Genomic DNA, 26,848 nt, shown 5'->3' with positions numbered 1-26,848 from the left:
CTCAAGAATGTGAGAAGTAGTTTCCTGTGGATATAAATTTGGCGGGGTCGAAACGAGGGGCGGGCACCGAATTTCGTATGAGTCAAAATTGATTGTCACTTAGCCAATCAAACCTGGTGATATCGAGGCTGTCAGTCAGCCTTGCGTGAAACCACCCGCTAAACCTTTTAATATCCAAATGTCTCACCATCGAGTTCATCGCCGTAACTATTGATTCCAACCCTCCCGAAATGGACGACAAGTAATCATATCAGACGGCTCGGTTGTATAGCATGATTTTTATGTTTTCAATCAAGATCTACTCAATCATCATGTTAGTAATCGTAATGCATTGAGTCCGTATTGAGCCTGCAGTAGCTCTCAGGTTACGGATACAAACAGTATGACTGATTGGAAGGTCATAATATCCTAAGATGGTCTACCTAGGCTTTCCTTCCAACGGGTATTTGGTATCTTGACTTGTTCTGTTACGGATTGCCGAGCCCTTGCTTGCGGATAGATATTTTTTGATCACATTTCATTCTTCCAAGCTTCAGCTGCACATAAACACACGCCGAGTATCAATTTGGTGATACTGTTGATTACAAATCGTACTCAGTGCATGATCCGAAGTCGTGAGAATAAGTATATTTAGGGGTGCGAAGCTCAGATATCTCGATTTGCCGAATTGTTCTGAATGTTCGTGTTGATACAATGGCAGTTCTCCAGTCATTGTTTAAGTCATTTTGCTTTCAGGCACTCTTCTCCACTGCTACCACTTCCCAGGCCGTTCCAACCTATGATTATATGTGAGTTACAGGAAGTCTTCCGCGTCATAATGTAAATTGACCCCTTCTAGCATAATTGGCGGCGGTACAGCCGGCCTAACAATAGCGAGCCGTCTGAGTGAAGATCCCCAGAATTCTGTGCTTGTCCTAGAAGCTGGGACTGACCACTCAAGTGACATTAATGTACTTGCACCCGGTCTATATACCGGCATGTATGGCAATGCCGAGTATGACTGGAACTACAAATCTGTCCCACAAGTAGGTTCGATATTATTTTCCCTCAAGAGGAGTGAACCTTGACAACTTTCAAAGATACACGCAAACAATCAAGTTATAGCCCATCCAAGAGGCAAACAACTTGGAGGTTCTAGTGCTATAAACTTTCTATATTGGACGCATGCCTCTCAGCAAGATATCAATAGCTGGGGCGAGCTTGGGAACGCGAATTGGTCGTGGGAAGCCCTAGATCCATTTTTCAAGCGCTCTGAGCGATTCGTTTCACCTTCATGTGTTATTGAGCAGGATCTACAGACTGAAAGTGTCGTTCCAACTATTCATGGTGAGAATGGAACAATTTTAAACACATTTCCGGATATCTATGGTCCAATAGATGAAGCGTGGCTTAGGACTTTTCAAGCTCTTGGTTTGGAAGTGAAGGGTGATCCAAGAGATGGTTTAGCTTTAGGAGGGTACACTAATCTCTTGAACTTGGACCTGGACGGTAGAAAGAGAAGTTATGCAGCAACTGCATATTATCTCCCTGCTTCAAAGCGACCGAATTTGAAAGTTATCACTGGAGCACTCGTGGAAAAGATAATCCTCGAAAAGGGTCATGATATAGATACAGCAAATGGAGTGCAATATTCAAATGGAACTATTGCTCACGCAAAGAAAGAAGTAATCTTATCTGCAGGCTCGATTGGAAGTCCTCAAGTACTTGAGCTATCAGGCATCGGAGACTCTAATATTCTCAAGAAGCAAGGAATCGAAGTCCTTGTGGACAACAGAAATGTGGGCGAGAACTTACAAGATCATGTTTACGTCCCCATCGGGTAAGGCGTCTAGATCTGCCGTTTTTTAACACTATTTCTAACAAAGCCTCCCAGCTTCAAAGTCAATACTGGTATAACCACCTTGGACAATTTCACAGACCCTGCATATTTCGATGCTGCATATGAAGAATATGTTGCCAATGCTACTGGTCCACTTGCTACCACTGGTGCAAGTTCAGGGCTTTTATCTTGTCCACAAATTGGCTGCGGGAACCTGAGACCACCTGCAAACTTTTCAAATGCCCTCACTCCTGGATTAAAAGAGCAGTATGAATTACAGGCGAAATATTTTTGTGGTGAGGCAGTTACACAAGAGTGAGTGAGCTTTCAATAGGAACTTCTTTACTTCTAAACTCGGCAGATAACTATCAAGTTGTCCCACTCAAGAATCTGGATACATGTACTGCACATATAGCCCGCCAGCTCCCCCAACCCTTCAACTAACACTCTTTCATAGACTCACTGTAAGTGGTGGAATGTCCCCTCTCAAGTCCAACGACTCATCCCAGCTTTTCCTCGCATCTTCACCTGGCAACTTCCTCAGTCTCCTAGGCGTTCTCGAACACCCATTTTCCCGCGGCTCCACCCACGTAGCCTCCTCTTCCCCCTCCGTCTACCCAATACTTGGCCCCAATTACCTCTCTCACCCCTTCGACCTCACTCTCCTCACCTCCATCGCGTATCACCTCCAATCCCTCGCTTCAGTCTCTCCACTCTCCACCTACCTTCAAGGAAATGGCACTATCTACCAGCCTGGTTATTACCCTCTCAATGAAACCAACATTGAATCGTTCATCAAAGCAAACCTGCAGTCTGAATACCACCCCATTGGTACTTGTTCCATGCTCCCTTTGGGTAAGGGCGGGGTAGTTGATGAGAAATTCAGAGTATATGGTGTCCAAGGGTTAAGAGTGATTGATGCTAGTGTTTTCCCACTGTTGGTGAGAGGGAATCTACAGAGTTTAGTATATGCGGTTGCAGAGAGGGGAGCAGAGTTTATTATAGAGGATCAATGATGATCATGGTGCTGTGTTCAGACATAAGTAGCCAGGGCTAAATGTTATCATTGTTAAAAGCTTAATGTAGGCTGTTTTGAGTGATGGTACGGTAAGTCAACTACCCCACTTTCCGACCACCCCCTGTTTCCGACCACCTAAAAAATTCATATTATCTACACTTAAAACTTTAATAACTCAATAACTATTGAACTTCAATGAAATCGCCTGTAGAATCACTTTCTATAGCACTAGAGCTATCATCTACCTCATCTTCACGATCTCCAGCTTCAATTTGTGTACGCCTTATAGCTCTAATCCCTGCGAACTTCGAATTTGGAGATACCACAACCTTTCGCCTTTTTCTAGGTAATGCTTCATCTAATTGATATTCTAGCTTTCTAATCTTATTCTCTGCCTCTAAGAGTTCATAATCCTTAGCATCGAATCCTTTTATAATCTTGCGAAATAGTAATCTTCGTGTTGGCAAATCGATCTCCTTCTCTTGAATCATTATATCTCTATATTTTCTGATATCGGCTCCTTTTTGAGGGGTTTTCCATTGAATAAACGATGAATATATATTCCATTGAAGAATAGGATCATCATCAGATTCAGGATTAAGTGATAAAACCTCTCTATTGCTATTTTCAAGCAAAAGTCGACTCATAAGAGGTTTAGCCATATTTTTGGGCCAAAGACCACTAGCTTGCCACCCAGACTTGATATTTTGAATAGTTAAACCTTCTATTCTAGCCTTCTGATAGCAAGAAAGGAAATTGCGCTTTCCAATTGGTGAGTAATCGGATAATAGACTTAATTTATTAAGTTCGATTCGATATGCACTTTTTAGGGGTGAGAACACAGATAAATCGAGTGGTTGTAGTACGTGTGACGTATGTGGTGGGAGAAGTAAGAGATATATGTTGTTATTAAAGCATTCTAACATAAATGCTGTAGTTTCATGGCTTCCGTGTCCGTCCAAAATGAGGAGTCTTGAATTTTCCGGCTGAATAGGGGTAGTTTGAGGGATATAGATCTTTTTCAGCCATTCTAAAGCTGTAGCATCTGTAGTCCATCCATTTTCTGTAGCGGTAAAGTTCCAACCCTTGAATAGAGTCAAATCTGTTGGAAACCATTGTTGTTGAACTGATTTTCCCTTATATATTACAAGGGGAGTAATGCTTTTTCCATTGGCTGAAATGCATTCTATAAAAGAGGTCCAAATTCGAGATCCAGGTTGCTTTTTTTGAATAAATCTTCGATCAGTGCTTCCTACTACTAGTCCATTAAGACCCTGACCCTCCATTATACCTGCTTCATCCATATTCCATCTGTTGGCCGGCTTAATAGCCTTGATTTCAGGGATTGCGAGGTTCCGGAACCACTTCTTAATAATATCAGATGTAGCACCTGAAACTCGTGCAGAATCGATTTGATGTTGCTTCTTAGTTCCAATATTAGGATGCCTTCGAAAAAAGCTATGTATCCATTTCTTTCCAAGTGAGGGATCCTCCCCTCGTACAATAAGGAGGTGCTCTGCCATCTCTCTGATTTGACGATGTGTAGGGCTAGTACCAAGAGCTTCCTGTACTAATATCCATTCTGCTAGTCGATTCTCCTGAATTGGAGATAACTTTTGAAGTATTTGGGCGCCTTTTTGATGCGAAACTCCACCATATATTCGATCGTGAAGTGTGGTACGTGGAACACCATAATCCAAGCTAGCTCTTCGTATGCTTGCTCCATTTGTAATCGCTCTAAGAGCCTCTGCGATATCTTCTTCGGTATATCTATTCTTCATATCACAATTATAATAATATCAAAATTTCAAATCAATTGATTAAAGCATTGTTGAGTTATTCAAAGTATAAATTTTATAATTACTCAAAGCGGTGTGGTTTTTGAGGTGGTCGAAAAGAGGGGGTGGTCGGAAAGTGGGGTAGTTGACTTACTGTGTAATGAATCAGAAACTTGAAATACAACAAACCATAGCATCATTGACTACTCGAGTACATCATCAACTATCGTAGCTTTAGTCTCATCATATTCTCCTGCTTCTCAGTACGCTTGTTTAATCACTCAAAACAGCCTTTCAGATGATAAATTCAGAACATCTGTCATCCACCATGTAAACAATCCCGAGCCAACCATCATTCGGGGTCAACAGTTCCAGCATTTATGTGAACCTCATTTCTCGATCTCGCTCCGCTCAAACTTGTTCTGTACGTAGAGTGCTAGTTACTTCTACTACCAAACTCTCCTTGCATCAATGGATATTACACCGCCGAATGACCACGGAATCAACGAAGCATATGTATTCGACTTCGCAATCATTTAACCACAAACTATCGTCATCAAAGTCCTCTGTACACCAAAACACACAAGCCGCGCTCACACAACTTTGCCTTATCTTCATGTTAGATTATGGTCTGGAGCAAGTACTCGTATGAACAGGGTATCAATTATCCTAAAGCTAATGCTAAACAATCAAAGGAGCAGTTTTATCCTATCATAAATCATGGTTCGTGCCTCATTTCGCTTCCGTCATCAGCTACTAACTTGACCAATCACAAACTCGCCCTCCTTCTCCTAAAACAGCCCCATTCCATCCATTCGTGCTATTTATGCTATAATAAGCTGCAATCTGAAGTTAGTTTCAACGTTCCGGCAAGAAAATAAAGAATGATGCATACCTCAATGAGCCTGTCAGTCAAAGTAGTACATTCTCTGGCGACCTCATGATGGCCCTGATACGTCGAATTCTTCCACAGCCCTCCAAAACCTATACTACCCAATACTCTATCTAACACATCAGCATCTCTCATTGCGGCCGAGAATTGAGGATTTGAGGTAATAGTGCGTAGTAACTGATGTGCAGATTCGAGTGTTATCGAATTCTGACAAGATATAAGAACGTCGTCTAATATGCTTGTGATCGGACCAGCCCTTCTCATGATTAATAATAGTCTTAATGTAACAGAGCATGGAGAAATGACTTACAGTCGTAACATAACGTTTGACGACGATATGGCAAGTTTATTGAGCCACTGAAATGCACTGTTTTGTATGGTATCGTCTAAGTAGTGGAAGTCGACTAGTCCAATGGCGCAAGTAAGGAGCAACTCCTTCTCATTGAGACCCGCGATTTGCATTATACTTTCCATATCTGGCTCTGTATGTGGGGTACGATCTCCTTGGGTGGCAGTTGCTAGCCATAAGCTATGCCCTGCATCTTCTGGATTAAGGGCTCGACCCAGGAGAAGACCAAGATATGGCATGCAACTAACATCTTGAGGGAATGACATTCCTTCGGGTGCATTGGTGGTGGTCGTGTCGAGAAATGTTGAGATAACACGCATAGCAGTAGATCTTGTCAATGAATCCGTCATGCCTTTGACCATGCAAGCAGAAACTGCAAAATGGAAGTTTTCTGCGGTGAAATGGATTCCATATATCTCATCTAGCTGTATTGCTGCTTCATCAAGAGGCGCTCGGCCTAGTAACAATGTTTGAATCATGCGCCCGTTACCGAGTTCACCAGATGCTCCAATGTTGAGTAAGACGGCATCCAGAAACATTGCCGCGCAGTTGAAAAGTCCAATCGGAACCAATCTTACAAGGGATAACGCAAGCCAGAATAGTTGGGTCCCATAGCGTGATGCCGATGGTAATTTATCCATCATTTTGGTCAGAGCTGTGACTATAGCAACCATCATTTCGCTGTCACCGTCATCCATATACCGACTGATGCTACTTCTGAGTGCTACGAGCACTTGATAAAGTAGATCGTCATCGACGTCTTCGCGAGCCAAGCAGCCCATAACAGTAAATGCTCTGGGCTGAATGGCTGGATTGCTTTGGAAAGCAGTGCTTGCAACCAAGCTCATCCACCTGGCACGCCATGCGTTTGACAGATCAACAGTCGGGGCTGCCACAATACTTATGTCGGAAAGTAGGCTCGCAAGTGATTCTGTGGCTAATAATGCTGAAGGTCCCGAGTCTTGTGACGAAGGGAGAGATGCTCCGTCTCTTGATGCTATGCTAAACAGAGATTCTTGCCGTGGCTCCGAGATTGAAGATAGCAAAATCTTCAATTTAGCAAGCTTGCTTTCCTCCAACACAAATGTGGTACACATAGCATGTATAGTATTGACGAGCAAGCGATGGACGATTAATCTCAAATCGGACGGGCCTGTGTTAGCTAGCATAGTGACAAGATGGAAGACTTCGGGGAGATAAAGTTGGGACTGGACACCGCTGTCGAAAGAAACAGACAATGAAAGCCTTAACAGAACACAAATTTCGCCCCAAACAGTATTTTCGTGAAGATGCCTTGTTGGTCGGAGTGAAGTACGATTGAGAGCCTTGCGAAGCCTTGATATTAGTTTGCCACGAATCGTAACTGTGCCAAGCGACGCAAGAATGGAACCAAGAATTTCAGTCCGCTCATCATCTATGCCGAAATTGAGAGCTGGCTTAAGAATTTCCTCCAAGAATATATCAATATAAACTTCATCCTTACAGATTGTGGGCCAGATGCTTTGTTCCAGAGTAGTGCTAAGAACAACATCAGATATGGCGACTTCAATGAGCTTCCTGAAAATCACTGCGACTTTGTCTCTTCCTTTATCACTATCCGGTTCATTGGGTATGAGGTGGGTCCTTAGACTTGGTAGCCAGGGCGCCATGTACGCCAAGCTTAAGGGCCTTTGCGAGTACGGAAAACTCTCCCATCCAACGAAAAATTCGTTGAGAAAGTCACCAGTAAGCTGAGGCTCAGAGCGTGCCAATTGTGCACTAATTTCAATGATAAATTGAGATGGGTTCAAAGGAACACATAATTCTGAGATTTATCAGCAACGATCCAGATTTATGGAAGTAGTAACTCATACCTTTTGTGCTCATGAATTTGGAATCGGCCGCGAACTTAAAGGCTCGACAAAGAGCACACAATAGATTGTATGCTGCAAGCCGTAGAACCGGGTCGGGACTCGCCATGTTAGTCAGAGCAATGTTGAGAAGTGTTCCTGGTACGTCTTGCGGTCTGACCAGTCTCTCAAATGATTTCAAGGTTCTCAGCTCTTTTCCATGTCTATTCTTAGCACTGCGAATAGATTGTAGAATATCGCCCTTTCTTGGACTGGTGAAATACATCACAATCTTGCCGTTGTCAGTTCTTAAACCGAATGCAGAATCATCCTCAGTCTGTATCGAAGTGGGCGCCTCGTCGACCTCTGATAAGCGGAAGATATCATTGACTGTAGCATGTAATCTAAGTCCTGGCACGACTTCTTGTTTCTTCGTCGTTGTCACTTGGACAAATTGATTACCAATCTTGATTATTACCTCGACCTTACCTTTTGTTTTCGATAGTCTTATGATCGGTTGGAAGACGTATCTCGTATCTGTGACAACACTTATTGTCTCTTTTGGCAAGTGAAGCTGTGTAAGATGGAAGTGAGATTGCAAGTCTTGAAGACTACCAATTAAGTGGTAATCAACGTTCTTCGGGTGAAAGGCGCTATTCTCACTCTTTGCAGACAGCCGAAGGATGCGCCGGAAACATTTCCTACGCTTGTATTAGTAATACTTCTCTCAAGTTTACTCGATACTCACCTGAATGCACTATTCATATTGTAGACATATACTCTAGACAGCTGCTTCGAGAGCTCTGTCGGTGTAAGGAGATCAAGTCTTCGAAAGAGAGCATCTGCAGGCTCATTTTGACCGTTATAGCAAGTCGCATCAATCAAAATACCAAATGGCTTATGCCACATGCGGCTCGCAATCTGCAATATTCAGCAAAGAAAGTCGTTCGGAATTTATGGGGTTTTGCAAACCTTCAAGTAGACATATAACAAAAGATCGTAGTCTGTTCCGTCTGTATCGATGTTGCGAAGTATGATACAGATCATCGATAATCCATCCTTTTCATGTTAGCGCATGGGGCATTCACCATAATAATGGTTACATACCTTGCTTTCCCCTCCATCATATACGGCTCTATTCGATACTACAGCCTCCGAGCTTCGGCCAGCGTTTCTAAGCATGAAATGTTGGAAGCGCGAATATGAAGGTGGTGTGTTGTGTGAAATTGCCGGTCTATTCCAAGATACGTCCATTGGCGGTGGTCCGAGGTTAGATATCAGTGTTCGGAGGGCATCCAAAACTGGAGTATGACTTTTAGTGCCGTCCATTGGAGATCTAAGAGACAGTTGCCGTTCCCGTAGAACAAGTTTTTGTCGAACGTGGTCCCAGTGATCATACAGAAATCTATGTAGGGCAACGCAGGAGCCGAAATCGAACGACTCAGACTCCGCAAGTGTTTCCCTAACATTGGGAGGAGCCTTTTATGTGTTAGCTTGTTCTTTCTAGCTTCTACAGAGGGGCATACTGAGATCTCCCGTAGGAATGTCGTTACACGATATATATTTTGTGTCAAGAAGTCGTTTAGAGGGTACATGTATGGCTCTTTTGCGCCAAAAAGCACGTTGTTTGCTAAATTTTGAACTACTTTGGCAATAAGAAGTAGTCCTCGGCGCATTTCTTTCGATGGCGGGGATGCTATAAGACCTTCTGCATCAGGAGCGACAATTGCTGGGCAAAAGAATCGTAGGAATATAAAAGCACCAACAGCGGTGAATTTGGCATCGGGAAACCTTCTCATCACACAGGAAGATATCTAAACAATGTCAGTAGTGCAACAATGGCGAATTCGATTAGCTTACGATATTGCAGATCTTTCGAAAAGACACTGGAATGCGGGTTGCAGAGTTGCATATATCATCGATAAAGACTTTTGTTACTACACGAAGTTGAAGGGCATTTTTCTGCAACTCTTCGGGAGATGTTGTTCTGGCAGGATCAAGTTCAAGATCCAAGTCTTTTGAAGTGAGAACAAGGCGCTCCAGGACTTTCTGCAGTGTTGCTTTTAGATACGCTGCTCCCTTCCATTTAGCATAGACAGACAGCAGCTTAGTAGCAACACAGTTCCTTCTGAGTAGTTCAGCCTCGTTTTCTAGAAGAAATTAGCATGCAAGCAGAGCTTTCATATGCAAGGCAGAACTTGCCGGTCTCTTCAACCTCATGCTCAATGAGGGCCTCAAGCAAGGCAAAGCCCATACCCCGGGAGTCGAAAATATTAAGAAGTGAGATGGTCATCTCGTCGACTTCCGTACTAGGGCAGGCATCACAAAGTGCAATAGTAAGAGTCATATCATTGACAAGTAACTGTTAATGGCTGTCTTTAGTAACGGGTCGATTGAACAGGATAAGTCTGAACACTAACCTCGAGCAGTTCATCGTACTTTTGGTTTACCGCTGCATCGGACAAATTGTTAAATTCGGTACCCTGTATCAAAATGTTGCAAAGAACTTTGACGAAAGCTGTTCTAACTTCAATATCCTCATGATAACCAATACCTAAGGAATGTTTGAGGCCAACATCAATATTCGCACTCAAAAGGTTAGAGAGCGCGGAAATCGCAAGCTCCGGGCTGCTCATAGAATCATCGCTCACAGTTGATGTAAGTCGCACCTCGTTCCTACCTATCTCGACCGTTTCGTAATTGAGAAGAGATAAGAACCTATTGAAGTACGTATGGAACATCTGTGATTTTAAATCGCTTGTGTCTGCATCGGACTGGCCTTCCGCCGGCTGTAGAGGGAGACGATATGTCAATTCCGCTAATGCCTTTAGCGAGGCTCGGTCAAGGTCCTTCTGCAGACGGAATAGTTCATCAAGACGAGTGCCTACTAAATGAACACCAGTGTCGGCATTTGGAGTCCCTGGGCGCGCAATCCATCCAAAAATCACCTCTAAAAGCTGATTACGAATACGCACATCGTGTCTCAAATTCAAGAGCTCTTTCTTTTGCGTGAGAGTTTCACATAATTGACAAATCTTAATTTTGACCCTTAACGCGCTTGCCCCATCTGCTGAACTGTTCAAGAATTTCGCAAAATTGAGTGCCAAAGCACCAATATCAACTGACATACCTGTACCCAATTCAGCCGGGCTTCCGAGCTTCTCAACAATACTTTTGAGTAGTGCTGCTGCCTGTTCTGCGAAGATGATCCGAGAATCGACAGGGATCGCGTTGCTTCGTGGACTATCAAACAAAATATCAAGCTCTGTTTGAAGGGCTTCGAATAGGGGCATATGTAATGGTTTGGCAAGATCACTCGAAAGGGCATCTCTAGTGCCTTCTCGTATCCTGATATTGTTGCTAGCCAACAACTGGACACTCTGCTGCATATATTGACTAAGTAAAGTCTCATCATCGTAGCTTTCGGCAGGAACCTTATCGATCCATCGTAAACTGGCAAGTACTTGGTCATCCGAGGTAGAGAGAAGAGATTGGCCCACGACGCAAATACCACCAAGCGAGGCCAGAAATCCAGAACAATTGCGCCACTCTCCCAAAGACCTCTCATCAATAACTTCAGGCCGCGCAATAAGTTGCTTGGATAATCTAACCCATCGATCAAAGATAGTCTCCCATGCATTAATGATACCAGCTGTAGGGTATTGCATTCGACGTAAAAGGCCCCTCGCTCGCTTCTGGAAGGCAACTATACCTGTGAATCGGAAGTCTTTCGAAGCAAGCTCTTGGTACACCTCCATATTACGCGCGCTTGCTAGGGAATGCTTTGTGAAGTCTGGCGCGGATTCAACGAGTCGAATCTCTTCTGCAAATAAACAGACACTTGACGCAACTAGCTGGCAAATTGCTATGTCGGGCGAGCAAACCGTGACTAAGAAGGTTGTTTCCATCATAGAGTATGCTGCTAATCGCTCTGAAATATCTTCCTCTAACTCGGTTAAGTCCTATGACACGTAAGAAGTTGCATTCGAAAATTCCCTATCACTGCGCACAAGCACCCGTCACTGCGCGATTGATCGCAAAACAATTCGATGGGCTGACTGTTCGAGTGAGATGCATTTGAAAACTATATGAATATTACTTACTTTGATCTTTTTCAAGAGATCGAGTCTTGCTTGCAAGTAGCTATGTACAAAGCTGAGGGCGTTGTGTTCATCAACGGTTTGGTTAATGATTTTGCTTGATATTGAACTGAGTATAATGGAGCTGGATAACAATGCGTCAGCTGCTTGAGTAGCGAGGATGATGACCGTAGCTCAAACTTACGTTGATTCCCAGAAGTTGAACTTTGCGGTATTCGAGAACTTGCAGTCTTTTTTTCGCCATGCAGACATCGTTGCTTCAGTCAATGATGACCGACAAACTTCGCTAGTTAGTAGTCTGATTTTCTCGTCCTCGGAGGTCAAAAAGGCCATAAGAGCAGCGTATACGTCCTCGAAAGCGGTGTCATTATTGTGTGAGCCTATATCCATGCCAATGAACAGAGCCATCGGGTATACATCCAGGAATACTAGCATGTTGTACACCAACTCTCCCGACGATGAGGATTTCGTCTGTCTATTCATGGTCACATGTTCGATAGGATAAGAGTCTCTGAATCTTAACGTTGTCCCCTTCTTGATAATTAGCAATACATCTTGAGAATTATGATAACGCCATACCTTCATGTAAGTGCGAATGAATTCAGACAGTTTAACATATAAAGGGTGATAATCACTAGCATTAGACTGCTTGGCGAAATGCGTACATGCTCTTATTACAGCGAGTTTAAAATCTGGAGGAGTATTGGGGGCAAGACAGAAAGGCGCGAGGCTATCAACGCAAGTTCTAAAGTTTAGATGCGCCAAACTGACAAATGCTGCGGTCATCAAACCAGAGTCTATACTTGTATTTTCTGCACCCACGGTATATCTCCTGAATACTGCTTCACGCACTTCTTCCTGGACATCTAAGGCATAGCTCAGAAGTGCCGAATCACTATCGAGTGGAAAGTGTCTTGCCACTCGCAAAACAGAGGTCAAACAATAAATAGCTGCTTCATTTCTGTTTCTCAAAGTCTTCCTCAGCATCTCCAAAAAAGACACCTTCTTGGAGATACTGCTACTTTTAATATCTCTCATATTGCTAGCGACTTCAAAGACGTCTGGCAGAAGAAATAACAAAGACGTCTGGAATGGGAATAATAATGTTTTTCGTCTTCCCGCATCTATCATTGTGTTTGTCATATCAAAGAGGGTTTCCGCCCCACCGTCGAGCCTTTTGTGCATTGTGTGTAGTTGAATGAACTCTTCGGGGTTTCGTTCCAGCCACCGGGTGATTAACTGAGGCACAACTACTGTCACGATAGTCTGAAAAGCCTTGCGTAGGTGCAGGAAGCTGCCACACAACTCTTGTATGACAACCCCCAGTTTTCGACTATCAACCCAAAACGACGGAATTAAGCGTACAGTAACGAGCGCCTCATCGTCAACTACGGCACCATTCTGTGCTTGGTTTCCATTTGAAGATTGGGCCGCTAGCAGACCACGAAGAGAACCCCTCAAATACTCTAGAGTCCGGGGCCAATTTGAAAAAGAAACAAATTCCACAACTTTCCTTATGCATGCCTCGGTGGATTCTGAATGTTCCTGTATCAATAATACAGCCTCCGTTGTATTCTGTTGACCATTTGTACCGTTCAAGATATCCAAGCCCGGGGATTGAGAAGCAGGAGAGGTCCCAAGAACATCGTCTAGAATGTTGAATGCCGGAAGTACATAGCCGTCCGGGATAGGAATCGAGAACAATTTTATCACGTCTATTATTCTTTTGGCCAAATCATCATCCAAAGCCTCCGGAGGATTATCACGCGCCAAAAGTTTGTTCCTGGATGCCCTTCGACCTTCGGGTTTTATGTTGTCGTTAGATCTGAAACCTTGAGAGGGCGCATTTTCTCGGTCGCTAGTGTTTTCTGAAGCATTGATGCTCTCCCAGTGTGTTGTGCAGCACTCCGCCAATAGCTCTAGTACGTAGAATTCTGAGTGTAAAACATGCAATGGATGCGCCGATATCGTCTTATACGGTCTCGCAAGATCTTCCAGCAGTTGCACAAGAGCTTCGGCGACAACGGCTATAGATGGTTTACTGATATCGACAAGGGTCGTGCGACTCAGAAGGGCAATCTCATCGCGATTCAGATGGTGTGCATCGGCGCCAGTTTTGTGTGGGAGCTGTATTTAAACAAGCAATTTGTTAGCTGATTTGCGACACGTAGAGGAATGCGACTCCGAGTTGGGATTATACTTTTGTAATCAGCCTCTCCACCAAAGTAATGACTAGACTTGAGTTATCACTCATGACTTTTTTCGCGGACGGCGTTGGCAACTAGCCAGACTACTCAGAGATTGTCCGACATACGCTTGGAAGCATGTGCGTTCGTCGTTCTTCGTTCGGGCTCAGTGAAGCTGTGGGCTTTATAATCTGTTTACTATCTTGTCTAGAACGGAGGAAGAGAAGCAGTTTCGCAGCAATTAGATTGTAGCACCACGGGCATGACACTTATTAATGTGAGGATTTGAGAATCCAGAAGGTTGGAAATTATTAAGTGTACCTGAAGTAGCTTGAACTTTATTTAGTTGGAGTTTTTGAGGGGTTCCTTGGGAGTCGCACCACACACACGTGTAGTCATGGATAAACAAGTTCGCTGTGGAGAAAGGATTTGGGGGATGGGACTTTTTTTCTTCCGGTTTGGTCTCGGCAACTTGAGGTTCAGCAACAAATAGGTGGAGAGTGCGAGTGTACCTGCTTTCTGCGTACCTAGGTTACAGGTATGTGAAGGTTAATAATTCATATCTGTTCAACGCATTATTGTCGTTTGATGTTTGGTAGCTTCTTTATAATTGTAGTTTACGACTTGAACATACAAGTGGGCGCCTACCTAGGAAAGCCAAAAGCACAGGAGCGGGAAATCTACTCAAGGCCATTCTCGTTCCATGCTTCCGCTATTTATCCTTAAAGAAATGACTTGCATACCCTCGTTTCATCATGTTTGTTACATTTACATGAGACAACGTTGAAATTTCAGGAACACGTCAAAATATTCTCGAGTTTTAGTTAATTACCTACATATGTGGCCATGAAAGTACACCAAATGCTCACCTTACATTGCTTGGGCTAATTCGATTTGCCCCTGTACTTCCTGACGACCAAGTCCCAATTGTAGAATTCATTGATGCACATAAATCTGGATACACGGTACATTTCAGTCATTGCAATACTAATAATGTTTGGGGATAATGGCTGAGTCGCGCAATTGGATCTTCACTAATAACATCTAGACTTTTTCATGGTACGACGTTTACATTTTAATAGAGTTTTTGACTTGAGACCCAGAAACGACCAAGCATTATTTAGGTAATGTCATGTCGTCCCAATTTTTTGCGCCGTTTGGATAGTACGAGCCTGTAATATCAGACATGCATGAGATTCGATCAGTACATCTCTCTTTCTCTATCTCATTTTTCCCCTCTCGATTTCTTTCAATTCTTTTAAATTTCTCTCGAATTCCCTCCCTATCCCTGTTTATCCTTTGGAGCTCTCTTGATTTCCATGTAGCAAGTTTGGCCTCTGGATCAATATCATCGTATTATACATAGAAGAAAAAAATCATCTTTCAATTTTGGTAGATCAGTGAAAATTATCGAAGTAACCTAATTTAACGTCTTCCACCATAATTGTTATAACCTCCGTATCCAGAGGGAGGTGGTGGTGGGTAGGCACCATATGAACCTGGTGGTGGCGGCGGAGGTCCACGAGCAAACCCTCCAGCTCCGGGTGGAGGTGGCTGCCAACCTGGTGGAGGAGGTGGTTGATTGTAGTTATTGTAATTGTTCTGGGAACCATAAGATTGGTTATTATATCTAGGTGCAGTCGTTCCTGGACCATTGTAACGATTGCCATTGCCGCGACTGTTGTTACCAGAACCATAATTAAATTGGTTACGACCTCTTCCATCACCTTGTAACGGCACTCCACCGTGATTTCGACCTGATCTAGATGCCCTGCTTTTTGTCATTTCGATATCGCTCTGGTTGAGTGCCGGTTTACCGAAATCGACTCCTACTAATAACATAGATTTGTGAATATGGTTAGACTTGGGCATCTCATAATGTACACTAGATAAACTGTAAGCGAAATACTATTGAAGAGTTGGAGTATAATTACCGTATTGATCGATCTTCATCGAGGCTTGGCATTGCATCACTGCTCAACGGGAACGCTAAAGAGCTGTATGGAAGGTAATCCTCGTTCTTCTCGATCCGCCCTGTCAAACCTTCACTGACCTTAGGGTCCAGTTTCATATGAGGTGCATCCTGTTTCTTTGAATAGAATTTACTGGTGATTTCATCATAAAGATCATGATGAGCTTCTGAGACTAGAAGAACATCTTTTCCAAGGCCATTGCGAGCTGAAACGTCCGCAGGTAATGTAGGATATACCTTAGCCATTGCGCCGAGCAATCGCTCCGAATCAATGAATGGTAATATAGCAACGCCTTGCCAAGCAAATTTCTTACCGTTCAAATCTACTACAAAGTCCTCGGGATAGAAATCGATGATCTCGCTATCTTCATTGGTCATTAGATGATGAAATTGCTCCGGTATAGCTTGTCTTGAAGCTGCTGGAAGGACTCCCATAAGTTGTTCAAATGGTCTGAAGATTCTTCCTTTCTGGAAATCGATTTTCATATCCTTGAGATTGGCAAAGTCTGCAGCAAAAGGAGCATAATGGTAAGGGTAATACCAATCCCAAGATGGACATCCTTGGAAGTAGTATAGCAAAACCCACGCCAATCCTTCCACATAGGCTCTGCCAACCTCATGTCGAAACTCGATATCCTTAGGATCTTTGTTAAACTTCTGCTCATAGTATCTATCAGCGTATCCATCTTCCCATAGCCTGACGGTGTCAGGGGGGAGGTCGTCTCCGGGTGTCGTTGGGGTTCCTGGTGTCCCAGAAATGGGTGTGTTGCGTCCTGGCGTGCTACTGTCATCATCCTCAATGAGCTCTGCTTTACGTTTTCCCAGTGCAGTCGCTGGTGATTCCGCCGACGGATCATCGGCTTTAGGCTCACCGTTATCATCAGCTGTCTTGCCATTCATCATCTCCTTTAGGGCTGCAGCCGCACTTTTGTTAGCGATACTGGCCTTGTAAGCTGCACCTCGGTTCATCACCATGTCATGGGTCATAGCCTTGGCTTCCTTGTTGGCCGCGCCTGGAGTGAACAGCGGTAAGCCGGTCGGAGCAGCTCCACCAGAAGGCTGTCTACCGTTGAATGGCGAATCCTGTGGACCACCGTTATTTCCACGGCCACGAGCATTTCGCTCATTATTGAGCTTGCGCTTCTTTTGAAAATTCTCTTCATTCCTTCTTCTTTTTCTGAAGATGGCATCCTCTTGCTTGGCCAATCCATCGAGGATGAATTGAGCCCTTTCGAGGTCCACATGGCCATCTTTAGTCAGATAACCACCCATATACGGAATGTTATCACGCCAGATGGCAATCAAAGTATTGATACCGTCCTCTCGAATTTCGAGACTAGGAAGATGAGGTAAGAAATCATTGCCGACAAAGAAACACATAAAAACCCAGTCGTCTAAAGCTCTTTCAAGATCGAATCTGAAAGGTTGGCTAGGAACATACATCTCTGCAGCTAGGTATTCTCGAAGAACTGAGACGTGAAGCCAAATAAATGGTTTGAGAGTAGGGGCGCTAGCCTTTTCATCAAACTCACCATCCTTTATCTTGTACATGCCTTTGCATTCTCGGGCTTCGTGCCCATGTTGGCCGCATAATTTACAGGTCCTTGGTTTTCCGTCATTGAAGAAAACATCTTCTCTCAAAATACGAAAATGAGGTTCATGCGTTGCAAGGCCCAACATGATCAAGTCGGCATCTAATCCATACATGACATGACGGGTATTAGGATCATGATCAGGAGAAGATCTTTGGGATCGAACAAATTCCATGATTTTGTGTTCACCCTCTCCTGGGACGGTAGAATCTGAGATGATGACTTTCATCTTTGCCCAAGCGGGGTCAGTGTTGAGCTTGTATGCAATCCAATATCTGAGACTAAGGGCCAAAATGTCCATGAATGGAGTTCCTGGTGTGATTTCGTTGGAATCCCAAGCCTTCTTGATTTCCGTCTCTTCGATATGGCTACCTTGTGATTTTAACATCTTGAGCAACTCTGCCTTATCCTCCGCCTTCTCTTTTGCCTCTTGCGCGGAACGGAATCGGCGAGAGCGTTGTTGATTCATCTTGGCACGTGGCGCTACTCCGTCAATAGCAATCATCAAGAGTTTCCTGGGTCGCACCATGTTAACTACTCGATCGGTGTACTTGAAGATTTCCAACATCATTTCCTCCTCATCTTTGGGTGGGGGGCGATCCTCCGGATGACCTGAAGATTGTGTATTAGCATAAGTCAGGAATGGCAAATCGTTCTTCTTGAGAATCTGGTGTATTGTGATGAACATACTACAAGGGTGAACGATTCCGTTCATGTCCAAATAAAGGTTGTCGCATTCCTCTCCATTGGGATTTGGCCCCCTTATATCAATAGGAATGATTTGCCCATCAATTTCGCGTGGTTGCTCTTCAATGACAGGCGATACAATCTTGGGATATTGCTTGGTCTAGAAATCAAACAATGTTATTAGCAAATCGAGAAATGATGAAGTTTGAGAATCAAAACTTACCAGCCATCTAAACAGTGCTGGAACACCCATTGCGAAGGGATGATCTACGATTTTTTTCAAGGTGATAGTTGATAAAATAAGAGAAAAGTCTTCAAAAACAGGTACAGAGCTGGTATAAGTTCGCGATTGCCTTGCGCTAGTCCAATCTACTTATCAGATTATCGAGATGTCGCGAAGAATAAATCGCGAGACTTTTCTTAGGCGTATGCGCCTTTCAAAGTATGAAAAATGAAAAATTCAAATATCACGGCGATGCGCACACTGATGTGTTCCGAAAACCGTGAAATAGTTGTATGTGTGAAGTTGAAAGAATTAGAATTTGAACATTTAAAAGATGCTGCAGCTGCAATTCATTGTATGTTAGCTTCGGACTTCGGACCACCAGTGGACAGGACAGGCAATGCAATCTAGGGACGGAATGTTTTTCGATTTGCCGACGCTAAGGCCAAATTGCGCTAGTCTCCAATTGCATGTATGTCTGGAGAAGCTCCCAATTGAGATTTGATCCAGCAAACTCCAAATTTCGAACACACATATTCCTTGTGGTGGATTCAGTATGCAAAAGAGGTGACATTATGCCACTGTCTCTCAAACTTGCAAACTATTCATCCATATTCAATGTACAAATAGAAGTCAGAAAATCATAACGAAGAAGGGAGGAACTTGGGTACGACCAAGAACACCTTTCATATCCTATTTTGGGAAATGTCGAAAGTTGGGGAGACCATTTCCGTTAGTATATTCGCATTTCCATTTCCATTTCCATTTCCACTATCTGCTTCAGAGCCCCTTGGTGTTTCACTCCCGTATTGCACTACCGAAGCTAATACAAAATTGACTAGGTCTACGCTTCTCGACTTACTTCCTCTACCCTTCTAGAGGATCGGCGAGCAGCATGTCTGGGCCTCCGCAGTTTTGCAAAAGATTATCCTGCTTCTGTGGCCTCTGAGGCCCTACGAGGTCTAATCACAAGCTTGCGCAAAGATGGGGAAGATGTTGATTCCATCAAAGTGGTCCTTGAGACTCTTCTATTCCTCTTCAACCCGAACCAAAACAGCGCTGAAGCATCGGAGGAGCTTGCATATTTCATAGCTGATGAATTTACCACACGGCAAGATAATATAACATTACTATTGGATTTTCTGGACACCAATGATTTCTATTCGCGTCTATATTCATTACAACTCCTGTCGTTAATTTTATCATCCCGGGCCGAGAGGACTGAAGAATGTATATTTACGGCTCCTTTGGGTATATCAAGATTAGTGGCGGTATTAGATGATCGGAGGGAGGCAATAAGAAATGAAGGACTTTCCCTGTTGACCTATCTGACGCCAAGTTCTTCGGAATTGCAAAAACTGGTCGCTTTTGAAAATGCTTTCGATCGCATATTCAACATAATAAAGCTCGAGGGCTCCCTTCAAGATGGTGATAGAATAGTAGAAGATTGCCTGATCCTTCTCGCAAATCTGTTAAGGCTTAATGTTTCTAATCAGTCCTTTTTCCGAGAGACAGGTTGCGTTACTAAATTATCAAAATTACTGAACGATGCATTGGGTGCCGAAAATGAAGCTGAGGAGGTGGCTGAATGGGCTAAAGTTCAACGGAATAGAAACATATATGCTCTACTTGCAGTTTTACGATTGTTTTTGATTACTGGGGGGGTGGGAACTCAAGCAAATCAGGTGTCTTTTGCGCAGCACGGTATTCTCAATCAAGTATTGCAATTAGCATTCAGTCGATCCACAGAAGGCCAAATAAAAGCTGAGGTATGCAATCCTTGTTCACACAAAACTACTTGTATATTGATTGGAAGGTATAGGCTCTCTCAACCTGTGCAGATATGATTCGTGGCAATGCCACTCTTCAAGAGAACTTTGCTCAACAACAAGTCACCTCGGTGCTTGATGAGCCCCTAGCTAATAGCAATGGTCAAGCACAACACAATGCCATTCCAAAGGTTTACGTCATTGATGGCTTACTTGATTTGACATTGAGCGTACCTACGTTATCAGCTTTCGATTCGCGTGCTGCTGCTTGTGAATGTATCAAAGCTTACTTTTACAATCACCCAGCCATCCGCAAACACTTCCTCCGCCGAGCAATAGATGGGCATGTTTCTGGGGCCGACGAGACAGCAAATGTATTGACAACACTTCTTCAACCTCTAGATAATCATATATCGAGCGATCCATACCGTTACTGGTTTGCATCGGTTCTTCTGTTCCACTTGATATTCGAAGACGCTGAAGTGAAGAGTATGGCGATGGGCGTTGCCGAGGGCGATGCTGAAAATGGAGAGGAAGTAATAACTTGTATTCAATCTATCACTGCCAATCTAATACTTGGAGTTCACAAAGCTGTGGATGAGCGCATCCTGGTTGCGTATCTCATGCTTCTTTGTGGCTGGCTATTCGAAGATCCAGATGCTGTGAATGACTTCTTAGGCGAAGGTAGCAACATTCAAAGTCTGATTCAAGCTGCTCTACATACAGGCGGCGATGGCGTGATGGTTCAAGGACTCTGCGCTGTTCTACTTGGAATTGTCTATGAGTTCTCAACCAAAGATTCCCCAGTACCCCGGGCAACCATTCATCCGATTCTTGGCTCAAAATTAGGAAGAGACCAATACATAGATCGACTTACAAAACTCAGAGCTCACCCATTACTGCGAGACTTTGAAGTTCTTCCCCAAAAGCTCAGCTCTGCAGCGCCTGGAAGCTTACCTGATGTATTTTTTGACAAATCATTCGTGGATTTCATGAAAGACAATTTTAGTCGTTTGCTACGTGCAATCGACCGAGATCCTGGGTTTGAAATTGCAGTCATCGCGAATGGTGTTCAAAAGGGAATTTCTCGAGAGATGGTAGACACTTTGAGGTCTGAGTTGGACGAGAAGTCCAAGGCTTTGTTAGAGGCGGAAGAAGAGTTGGTGGTTCTGGGAGGACAGTTAGGGCAGGAGCAAGCCGATCATCGAAGAACCAAAGAGACCGCATTAGTGGAACATTCGAGGATCAAAAATGTCAACGAGGCTCTCCAGCGACACCATGAAGAAGATTTAAGGTATGTATAATTCGGGCCAGGTAAACTTCGAAGGCTAACGAGCAGAAGAAAATTGCGTATAGAGCATGACCGAACGAATCAGAATTATCAACGACAGTTGAACGAGGTCAAAGAGGCAGCAGAAGCTGATGTTGCCCATATTCGAACAGAAATTGATCGGATAAAACAAGATCATCAGAAGCAACTAGAACAAGCTCACAAGGGTGCGGAAGCTAACGCCGAGAGTGTACGGGCTGAGCATGAGCGGGTAGTCCAAGATTATCAGAGACAGCTGGAACATGTTCAAAAGACAGCTGAAGCTAATTCTGAACGTGTTCGACGACGAGCAGATGCGGAAATAGCTGATCTTCAGAGTAAGATTGAGCGATTAGAATCTGATCTTACAAAGGTATGTTTTCATCCATCTCAGTGGTTAATGGTCCACTAATGGTGATACAGGCAAACAACAAACACGTTCATGATATGCAAACTGCGCATGATACATACACAGCAAATAAGGCTGAACAAGATGTACTCTTGCAGCGCGCAGAAGAGAAAATTAAGGAAATGGAGGAGCAAGCCAGCACCGCTCAAGCAGAGGTTGCCAGGGCGAAAGAGATAATGGAGGAAATGAAGGAACAGGCCAGTACCGCTCAAACGAAGCTTGCCAAAGCGGAAGAGAAAATTAAAGAATTTAAGGAACAAGCGAGTACCGCTCAAAGCAAGCTTGCTAAAACGGAAGCGGATCTCCAGGGCAAAGAGACCGCGAGACAGGCTGTGCAAAACAAGGTCGCCAAAGTGGAAGCGGATCTGCAGGATAAAGAGACCGCGAGACAGGCCGCTCAAAGCGAACTTGATGATCTGCTAATGGTTTTCGGTGATATGGAGGAGAAGGTGACAAAGTACAAGGAACGTTTGAAGGCCCTTGGTGAGAGCGTCTCTGACGATGAGGACGATGATGACGATGAAGGGGAAGAAGAAGAGTCGGGCGTGGATTAAAGCAAAATATTATTTGTCTCACATTGAGAGACATTGGGCATTTCAATGGCGCATACATATCAAACTGCCTTCAAATAAGACAGACCCCTTGACATTGAGAGGCTTGCAAACCTGAAGACTATTGGAGGTATTGTAGGATAAGGCAAACAACTGTAAAACTCGGTCATCCGTTGAAACTTTTCCGCTGACAATCTTCGACTTTCAATGGTAGAATTAGAGTTTGAAAATAAAAATACCTAGCACTAAGTATCCATTGTATACAGGCTATGCTCCAGCGCAAGGAACTTTGCACCTTGTTATTCCAAACATGAAGAGTGAGTTTAATCGGATTCTCCTAGGCAAAGTTCATGCATTCGCTTCACCTTTGTTTCCTATTGATTTGTAGATAACTCTGCAATCATAAAGTAGGATTTGAACACTCTTGAGCGAGGCTCTCGTCTCAGAAATATGTAGCTCAGGATGATGGTATTGAGACCATAATATTTTCATGTCCGAAATCGGATAAATCATACCGTCCATCATTATACCAATTTCCTGATGCTTTCATTGAAAATGGTTTAATCTGGCGGGAATTTCAAATTTGATGTGATCGTGGCAGTTGCTTATGAAAGTACTTACAATGCTTGTAATGATGTCCAGAAAGTGCTACACAGATCAAAATTCCAAGGCTAGTGGCATGGCTAGGTAAGAGCAAAGCATTACTCATATTATAACTGTAATCTTTGTTGATTGTGAATCATACACCTAAGAATATATTCAAGGCTGTGAGGATATTAGTTAGAGATATGATGCAAACGCAACCTCGTTCTATCAATACCAAAATGGCACATGTTATTTCTTGTGGAGTGAAGAAATGTGTATGGGACCTGACTGTCTTCGTGTTTTCGTCGAGTCCTGGACAGAAAATCCTTCAAATGTTTGATTTTAGGTTTGTGAAAGAAGTGCCATTCACTTGAAAACTCAAGGCTCTTTTCAGCGACAGCCGTTGTGTCGTTGTTGAGGTGATATAATCTACTTTTCAGAAACACTGTCATTCTCCAATAGTTCAAATTCGACCCGATCAATGACTTTCATCCGATTATCTCTCTGACGAGCATCTCTCGTGGATTGTCCCACGATGATATTCATGTGTTATGGCTATCCTTATAATCATGTCAAGTCTCTCGTAGTTGGTATTACTGCAAATAGATCGAGGCTTGCAGCGTAAGTTGGTAGACGTCGACGTCAATTAAGAAGGAATCTGTTCTGCTGAGCTTTTTATATGGCAAAGGATATGAGCTCATGGAATTCGGCATCTTGATTGCGTGTAGACACACCAAGATAAGATCTACTTCAAACGAATTTGCGTAATATGGAGTAGGTGTAGCAAAAGCAGAGTCGTTAAGCTCAAATACTGATACTCATCGTCAGAGCCGACAACTTGGCCTGTGATTCTGGTAGAGATAAGAGCTCATCTGTCCCTGAGTTGGGATTCAAGTTCAAGAATGTTCTCGCAAGCATAATATCCACCCTCATCTCACTTCTTCCAATCTGTATGTTCTGAAGGATAGACTTATGGGGGGTAGTCATTTAGATATGATGATAGCAATGATGTGTACCTTCGATGGAGGATCAAGAAGCTCTAGGATTCAGTACATTCGGTATATTCAGCCGCAGAGGCTGGTGCCTCGACTTGTGTCATAAATTCAGAGAAATGAATGTACTCCAAACACAAGGAGGATCTATCACAATAGCTGTGCCGCCCTCCAATTCACTCGCCCTATAACGACGATGACTTTATCACAATCATACAATTGAACAGGTACCTGATAATATCGTCCACTCGAGATATGTGTATTTCTTCTGAACTTCGGAAATCTGTAACTTTGCAGAGTTCTACCAATATCAGCCAATGTAGATATCCTTCTTACAGCAGGAAATGCAAAACGATCACAAAATATTCCACTTGAAACGATGGAAGTGTTCTGACCTGCTTGGTCGATAATTCCTTCCTACAACTTCAAAGGTTTCAAAACCAACATCATAATAGATGGATAACCTCTTTTCGTGAAAGAAAAATGTGTAACATCTGAATTCATTCAACATATTGATGTTTTGAATTGCTAGCCTTTAGTTAATATTTGGAGCGAACCCGCCAAAAATCGGTAAAAACTACTGAAGAAACGGGGTTATACAGGCCACAAACGCGAAATCCGCGTCGAAATTATAGCACCGCGATACCCCTACCCACCCTCACATTCATACCCACAACGCCAGGATGTTGAGCTCCCCATCCTCATTTCATACGGCTTTGGATTCCCCATCGTCGCCGTGTCCATCCTTCATGGCAGATAGCACAGATGGACGTGGAAATTCTTTACAGAATCCACAATATTGCCAAGCAAACAAAATCTCTAGAGAAATTGAGGACCATGTCAAAATATACTTTGATGAGCGGATGTGTATGGATTCATATTTTGGCTACGATGGTTGTTGAGCGACTACTTACATTTTAAATAGATAACCACGCCCTCATCTTACTTTCCGATGTCCTAACCTCTGGTATTTCACATTCAACTACAACCTCGAAAGCTGCCTGTATTCCGAACCCCAAGTTTCTACAGATAGCTAGCACATTGCTGGTACATCCCATTACTACAACTCGAGCCCAGCATGATCATGTTGAGGTAGCCTCCAGATCCATCACCTTTCTACGAAATACCCTTACTGAAATTGGTCCTAAGAGTGCCAAGCTCCAAAAAGCATTTTCCTTTGAATCTGGCAGACACAACCGTCGAGTCTATGGCGATGAAGAGAGTGATTCTAACAGTGATGACGACGACGATATAAAAGGGATCATATCTCAAAATGGACTGTGGAGATGCGCCAAGGACTTTTGGCATATAGTGGGCTGGTCATTTAATTGCAGTGTTAGGTATCCTAAGAGGTGGAGGTATTGGAAGGTTCTTTTGGAGTTTCTATTAGATGTGCTGGAAGCGGACTGGCACGAACGAGAGATTATGGATGAAGCAGCATTCAACGCTCAAGCCGGTCAGAAACAAGGGAACAAGGGACTTTCTCTCGGTCATGAAATGCTTCAAGATTCGTTACTGGTACAATATCTAGGCGTCTCTGGTCAAAATCGTAATGGAACTGCTGTCAGGCGGATTGTAAATGCAGCCTTTGCGGACGGATCCGCGCAATCTATGAAAGCATATCCAGAAATTTTCGAGAATGAAACAAAAGACATCAAAAAAGACGAATCGCAAAAAAGAAAATGGGAGGACAGCAAAGGTATCAAGGAAATGGGCTTTGGTGATTTCGATGAAGAGGAAGAGGGCGATCTTACATCCGATACATCAGAGGATCAAGAGGAAATAGGCACAAAGCAGGGCAAGAAAGGCAGTCCAATATATTCTTCTAATATTGGCGACCCGGACTCTATTCGCTTGCGTCAGCGCATCATAACTCTGGTAAGAAATTCCCTCCTGTCTTCAAAATCCCATACTAAACTTTGCAGCTATCACGCGTTTCCGCGACCCTTCCGCAAAAATCTATGCCTTTACGCGATGTTTACGATCTCCTCGCAGAGTTCACTGTAGCACTTCCTATCGCATCGTTCTCACTTCTCCTCAATATCTCGCATACATCACCTTTCCCTTCGGTGGTCCTTGTCTCGCTTATACAACTATTATGCTCGCGATATCTTCCAAAATCTGCAATTCGTCCTCAAGATGTTGAAAATTTCAAAAACGACACACTAACGCAAAGAATCCTCGAAATTTGTTATCTTCCGCATTGTCCTATGACCTCATCCATAGAGGATAATGCCAAATATTCAATCTTGGTGGAAAATCTTTTCCGCCTATTCTTGACGGATTGCGAAGGTCTTCATACACCTGATTTAGATGATGCGATTGAGAGGGGAATCAACGCAAGGGAGAAGAAGTGCAAGCCAGATGGTAGACGGAAAGTAGATGCAATGAAGAAGGAGGAGGAAATTGCAAAGGTCTTTCTAGATGCAAGCTCAAGAAGACTAAGAAGTTTAGTGGATTGGGTAGAAGAGTCCAGTGCTTAGTTGGATTATTGACATCACATTGAAGTTAATCACGTTTGACTGAATGAGTTCACTTCAGCAAGGAGTTACTGGTTATTGGAGTTTGCAACGATACCATTTGCTATCAGGTCACGGAGGAAAAGTGTGTGTCAATTTTAAGGGTCACATAGATACGGTAGCTCGTGGAAATCATAGCAACAATATGGCACTTCGAGCAACATCATATCTTAATAGATACTCGTATAGTAACAGGAGGATACAGGGTGAGCCAAATTGCCTTCTACTTCATGTAATTGGATTCGTAATTACTATAATAACATTAATAC

At 43.4% G+C, this 26,848-nt stretch overlaps 6 protein-coding genes across 6 annotated transcripts; 3 read left to right on the top strand and 3 right to left on the bottom strand.

The window, feature by feature from the left end:
- Positions 1-270: 270 nt before the first annotated feature.
- EAF01_010735 (uncharacterized protein) lies at positions 271-2,921 on the top strand. The gene is made up of 5 exons (XM_038918992.1): positions 271-788; positions 839-1,025; positions 1,080-1,819; positions 1,874-2,134; positions 2,277-2,921. The coding sequence occupies exons 1-5, from the start codon at positions 694-696 to the stop codon at positions 2,833-2,835; spliced, it is 1,842 nt and encodes a 613-aa protein (XP_038765695.1). The 5' UTR covers positions 271-693; the 3' UTR covers positions 2,836-2,921.
- Positions 2,922-3,019: 98 nt separating this feature from the next.
- On the bottom strand, positions 3,020-4,618 carry EAF01_010734 (uncharacterized protein; the record flags this gene model as incomplete). The annotated part of the gene is made up of 1 exon (XM_038918991.1): positions 3,020-4,618. One exon carries the CDS (start codon positions 4,616-4,618, stop codon positions 3,020-3,022), a length of 1,599 nt encoding a protein of 532 aa, XP_038765694.1.
- An 821-nt stretch (positions 4,619-5,439) lies between these two features.
- Positions 5,440-14,039, bottom strand: EAF01_010733 (uncharacterized protein; the record flags this gene model as incomplete). The annotated part of the gene is made up of 15 exons (XM_038918990.1): positions 5,440-5,454; positions 5,511-5,763; positions 5,818-7,660; positions 7,710-8,386; positions 8,434-8,606; positions 8,658-8,744; positions 8,793-9,164; positions 9,212-9,499; positions 9,546-9,835; positions 9,888-10,047; positions 10,106-11,647; positions 11,789-11,909; positions 11,970-12,316; positions 12,365-13,912; positions 13,986-14,039. 15 exons carry the CDS (start codon positions 14,037-14,039, stop codon positions 5,440-5,442), a joined length of 7,770 nt encoding a protein of 2,589 aa, XP_038765693.1.
- Positions 14,040-15,396: 1,357 nt separating this feature from the next.
- EAF01_010732 (uncharacterized protein) lies at positions 15,397-18,475 on the bottom strand (the record flags this gene model as incomplete). Its single annotated transcript, XM_038918989.1, has 4 exons — positions 15,397-15,856; positions 15,906-18,147; positions 18,226-18,382; positions 18,446-18,475. 4 exons carry the CDS (start codon positions 18,473-18,475, stop codon positions 15,397-15,399), a joined length of 2,889 nt encoding a protein of 962 aa, XP_038765692.1.
- Positions 18,476-19,150: 675 nt separating this feature from the next.
- Positions 19,151-22,486, top strand: EAF01_010731 (uncharacterized protein; the record flags this gene model as incomplete). The annotated part of the gene is made up of 5 exons (XM_038918988.1): positions 19,151-19,177; positions 19,288-20,214; positions 20,268-21,508; positions 21,557-21,896; positions 21,947-22,486. 5 exons carry the CDS (start codon positions 19,151-19,153, stop codon positions 22,484-22,486), a joined length of 3,075 nt encoding a protein of 1,024 aa, XP_038765691.1.
- Positions 22,487-24,743: 2,257 nt separating this feature from the next.
- EAF01_010730 (uncharacterized protein) lies at positions 24,744-26,543 on the top strand (the record flags this gene model as incomplete). Its single annotated transcript, XM_038918987.1, has 3 exons — positions 24,744-24,927; positions 24,986-25,938; positions 25,986-26,543. The coding sequence occupies 3 exons, from the start codon at positions 24,744-24,746 to the stop codon at positions 26,541-26,543; spliced, it is 1,695 nt and encodes a 564-aa protein (XP_038765690.1).
- Between the last annotated feature and the right edge of the window lie 305 nt (positions 26,544-26,848).

This window comes from Botrytis porri (assembly GCF_014898465.1).
Source record: "Botrytis porri strain MUCL 3234 chromosome Unknown BPOR_017, whole genome shotgun sequence".
Taxonomy (NCBI): Eukaryota; Fungi; Ascomycota; class Leotiomycetes; order Helotiales; family Sclerotiniaceae; genus Botrytis; species Botrytis porri.
This window is presented reverse-complemented; position numbering and strand designations above follow the sequence as displayed.

Bases quoted from the DNA above. Each gene is read 5' to 3' on its own strand.
- EAF01_010735 (XM_038918992.1), top strand. From the start codon at position 694: ATGGCAGTTCTCCAGTCATTGTTTAAGTCATTTTGCTTTCAGGCACTC. The intron at 1,026-1,079 runs GTAGGTTCGATA...CAACTTTCAAAG, and splicing joins ACTACAAATCTGTCCCACAA to ATACACGCAAACAATCAAGT. The intron at 1,820-1,873 runs GTAAGGCGTCTA...AAAGCCTCCCAG, and splicing joins CATGTTTACGTCCCCATCGG to CTTCAAAGTCAATACTGGTA.